At 32.1% G+C, this 4,731-nt stretch overlaps 1 protein-coding gene across 1 annotated transcript; it reads left to right on the forward strand.

Annotated features, from left to right (window-relative positions):
• The first annotated feature begins 1,878 nt into the window (after positions 1–1,878).
• LOC126669738 (high affinity nitrate transporter 2.4-like) lies at positions 1,879–4,227 on the forward strand. Its single transcript, XM_050363288.1, has 3 exons — positions 1,879–2,736; positions 2,878–2,993; positions 3,365–4,227. The coding sequence occupies exons 1-3, from the start codon at positions 1,927–1,929 to the stop codon at positions 4,026–4,028; spliced, it is 1,590 nt and encodes a 529-aa protein (XP_050219245.1). The 5' UTR covers positions 1,879–1,926; the 3' UTR covers positions 4,029–4,227.
• The last annotated feature ends 504 nt before the right edge of the window (positions 4,228–4,731 follow it).

A 4,731-nucleotide genomic window follows, 5' to 3' on the forward strand; every position in this document is an offset into this window, starting at 1 on the left:
AATTCTTCCAACAAAGATTTATACCCCCTGAACTTAGTAAAAAACCCAATTAAAGTCAAACTCATAGTTTAAAAAGAAAACCGAACCTGACATTATTTTAACTCATTTTATAGATTAAATTATTTTATTATAAAAGATATATATATATATTAAATTAAACCGGTTGAATATTTTTGTGGTTAATGTTTGATTCTTCATCGCCAATCCTGCTTGAGCAAAATGGAGACTTTCTTGCATGAATTGACCCAAATTTATTGCGAAGAGTTTTCTGCAATATATATATATTAACATCCATAATTGGGGACAGGCCAAGAAGAAAAAAAATCACATGAAGTTACAATATTCTATCTAGGCCGTAGATAGCAAGTGTTATCTGTAGAAATTTAAGGATGGATTAGGTTTTGTTAAATGTAATTTAATATAAGGGAACATAAATTCAACAAAATGTGGTAGAATAATAAATTAAAAAATTATTATGTAGTTTACCAATATGTTATGACCTAAGTATATATCATGACGATGAGTTGAAATTTGGATGCTCCTTTCTAATACTCGTATTATATTTATGTTTTTTTTTTAAAACTTATTGTATTATTGTATCAAGTGCATTATTTTAGTAAAAACAATGCATTATTTTATCTTGGAAAGATAAATTTTATACACCCAAAACATTTGCTAAATAAAAAATTTTCAACCCAATTGACAATCCAAAAGTGAATATCCTGCCCATTGCCCATTTTAAATTGATTTTTTCTTTGAAACAGGTTACAAACATCTGTAGTTTTACTCTACGAATTAGCAAGCTGATTTGCTTACGGTTAATTGCAGGGTAATTTGAATAAAAAATTTAATAGTTTGACAAGCTTATAATTTGTATCAATTAAATTGAAGTAGCAAATAAAAAATTGAGGAGTTTAAGTTATAAAAAGAAAATAGTATCTTAATTTATTTAAATGATAAATTAATTTAAAATTGAAAATAAAAAATCATAATTTTTTAAAAATATATATCTATTCAAACTTATCAAACAAATTATGTTATTAATTTTTTGATAAAAAATTACGATTTTTTTTCCAAATATAGAGTAATATTTCATAAAACAAACTTTAAGCTAATGATTAACTGTATCTTATTTTTACTAATTAATGTTTTTTATCTTTTTACTTTATAGATATAATTAACTCAAAATATAATCTTATTAGACTAAAATATCAAAAAAAATTATCAATTTCATCATATATTCTAGTTGTGTATATAGCAATTCATTTTGTGTACGAATATGGTCAAATAACAACAGAAACATACATTCACGTTATCTCTATCTATCCAAAATCCGGTTAATATTATTTCAAATTTGATTTTATATATGCAATTTAGTATGGGGTGAGCTGTTATGAGCTTATTCGAAAATGTATACCACCACTATCTGAACTTATAAGCAAACTAAACCAATTAGTTGGCTACATAAATTACTTTAATTTTAATCTTTTTAATTTCATAAATTACTTTAGAGGTGAAACATAGATTATGACCCTAAGGAATTTGGAGCGTTAGTCAACTTGTTCATTGCAACATGTTAGTACCAACAGCTAGGAATATGAGGACCCAACTATTATTGTTGTTATTATTATTATTATCATTTGATTATAAGTTATGAAAACCAGTTAGGGTTTGATGATTCATTCATAGAAGAATGAAAAGCCAAGTTGGCCCCTTGGGATATACGATGAGATGCGAAGACAAGTTTTTATTATTTTGTTAATTCCAAATGGCCAAAGTATCTCACAATACTCAAATGAATCTCTCACTTGATTAGCTATATTCTTTTTTACAAATGTCAACTTCTGATTCTATATAAATACCTCAAAACCCTAACCCCATTTTCAGTATCTCCCTTCTTTCCTTCTTCTACAAGAAATATCTAAAATGGCCGATATTGAAGGATCTCCGGGAAGTTCCATGCATGGAGTCACCGGAAGAGAGCAAACTTTTGCATTTTCTGTTGCTTCACCCATTGTTCCATCTGACAACACTGCAAAATTTGATTTACCCGTCGATTCTGAGCATAAAGCTAAAGTTTTCAAGCTTTTTTCTTTTGCTAACCCTCACATGAGAACTTTTCATCTTTCTTGGATTTCTTTTTGCACTTGTTTTGTTTCTACTTTTGCTGCTGCTCCGCTTGTTCCCATCATTCGCGACAATCTTGATCTGAGCAAAGCCGATATCGGAAATGCCGGAGTCGCTTCTGTTTCCGGCAGTATCTTTTCTAGGCTGGCCATGGGTGCAATTTGTGACTTACTCGGACCCAGATACGGTTGCGCTTTTCTGATTATGTTATCGGCTCCGACTGTGTTTTGCATGTCTTTCGTGTCCTCCGCCGGAGGATACTTAGCCGTCCGGTTCATGATTGGATTTTCTCTTGCAACTTTCGTTTCTTGCCAGTATTGGATGAGTACTATGTTCAACGGCAAGATCATCGGTACCGTTAACGGAACCGCCGCCGGATGGGGGAACATGGGCGGAGGTGCCACTCAGTTGATTATGCCGTTGGTTTATGATATTATACAGAGAATTGGTGCCACGCCGTTTACTGCATGGAGGATTGCATTTTTCGTTCCGGGGTGTCTTCATATTATCATGGGAATTTTGGTCTTAACTTTAGGGCAAGATTTGCCTGATGGGAACCTTAGTGCCCTACAAAAGAAGGGTGATATTGCTAAGGATAAGTTTTCCAAGGTAATTGATTGGATTCATCTCTTTCCTGGTACTTTAATTTCAAAACATATTGTGTCGAGTTTTATATTTTAGTTTCCATATAAATGCTTACAAAATTAATTTAATCGAGTAATAACAAGGTTGTTTTTGTAATTTGTTCAGATTATGTGGTATGCTATCACAAATTACAGAACCTGGATCTTTGTCCTTCTCTATGGCTACTCCATGGGAGTTGAGCTCACCACAGATAATGTTATTGCAGAATATTTCTATGACAGGTAATTATTCGTTTTGTATTTTTGTGGGTTTTAAACTTGAGTGATATTAAATTCATATTGTAATTCAATTTCATATTAAAATTTTAATTTATAGTGGTATTGCAATTTTAATTTTATTTTAAGTCAATATATTTTAAAATTTATCATATCGAATTAAGGTGAATATGACAATAAACATATTTTAAAAATATACTGCTATATAAAATGTGATGTCAGGTGGATATTAATATGAAGATCGGCGTGACAGTATATTTTAAAAATATTACTTGATCGTTTTATAGATCAAAAAGTGACGAGTTACTATTGATTGAAGTGAAATTGATTAAATACTTGTACTATTTGTACTAAGATTTTTATAAAATGAACTACAGGTTCAATCTCAAGCTTCACACTGCTGGAATAATTGCTGCAACATTCGGTATGGCAAATCTTATCGCTCGTCCTTTCGGAGGATTCGCCTCGGATTATGCCGCCAGATACTTCGGCATGAGAGGAAGATTATGGGTTCTATGGATTCTTCAAACCCTAGGTGGAGCTTTCTGTATTTGGCTCGGTCGAGCAAACTCGCTTCCGATTGCGGTATTAGCTATGATTCTCTTCTCAATCGGAGCCCAGGCAGCGTGTGGAGCAACGTTCGGTATTATCCCCTTCATTTCTAGACGATCTCTCGGAATCATCTCGGGATTGACCGGAGCCGGAGGAAACTTCGGTTCGGGGTTAACTCAACTAATATTTTTTTCAAGCACAAGATACTCAACATCAACAGGTTTATCCTTAATGGGGATTATGATCGTGGCTTGTACTATGCCGGTGACACTCGTCTACTTCCCGCAATGGGGTGGAATGTTCCTGCCGGCATCTAATGATGCTAAAAGAGCAACTGAAGAACATTATTACGAAGCTGAATGGAATGAAGAAGAGAAGCAAAAGGGTATGCATCAAGGTAGTATTAAATTTGCTGAGAATAGCCGATCGGAACGTGGCCGGAAAGTTGCCTCTGCACCAACTCCAGATACAACACCGTCCCGTGTTTGAGGAATGAAAAATTAATGGTGTGTGTTACTGATATTTCTAAAATGAACACTTATATTTGTACTAATATAGGATTCTTGTTTTTGCTTTCGTTTTTTCTTTTATTTTCTTATTCGATCTTGCTTTTGTTTTTGTATATCAATAAGAATCTAATGGATTATCCATATGATTCTGATACAAAATAAATCAAGGATTTTGCAAATGCAAATGTTTATTATGATACTCTCACATCCCATAAATTGTCAAAGTTTCACATGTACTCATCATTATTAGATAAAAAACAGTTAAAAATTATTAAAATTAAAAATTTGGACTTAAATTGTAATAGAAAAATTAATGAAGCTGAATATATGAGAGAAGCAAATGGAATATGAAGAAAGGCAGTATTAAATTTACTGTTAATAGCCAATCAAAACGTGGCCGGAAAGTTAAATTCGGACCAACTCGGGATACGACACCATCCTATCTTTGAAGATGATGTTGTATTTTTTAACGTTTAGCGAAAGTCACAATTATACCACAACGCCGCCGGAAAACGACCAAATATTTTTTTACCGCAACTACGCATATACAGTCGACCCTCTGATAATTAATACACATGGTGGATCAAAAATTTATTAATTATTAGAATTATTAATTTATAGAATTTATATAAAAAAATTATAAAAGATATTTTAAAGCATGTATATTAATAGACCTAATATTA

This window comes from Mercurialis annua, linkage group LG1-X (genome assembly GCF_937616625.2).
Source record: "Mercurialis annua linkage group LG1-X, ddMerAnnu1.2, whole genome shotgun sequence".
In the NCBI taxonomy this organism is placed as follows: domain Eukaryota; kingdom Viridiplantae; phylum Streptophyta; class Magnoliopsida; order Malpighiales; family Euphorbiaceae; genus Mercurialis; species Mercurialis annua.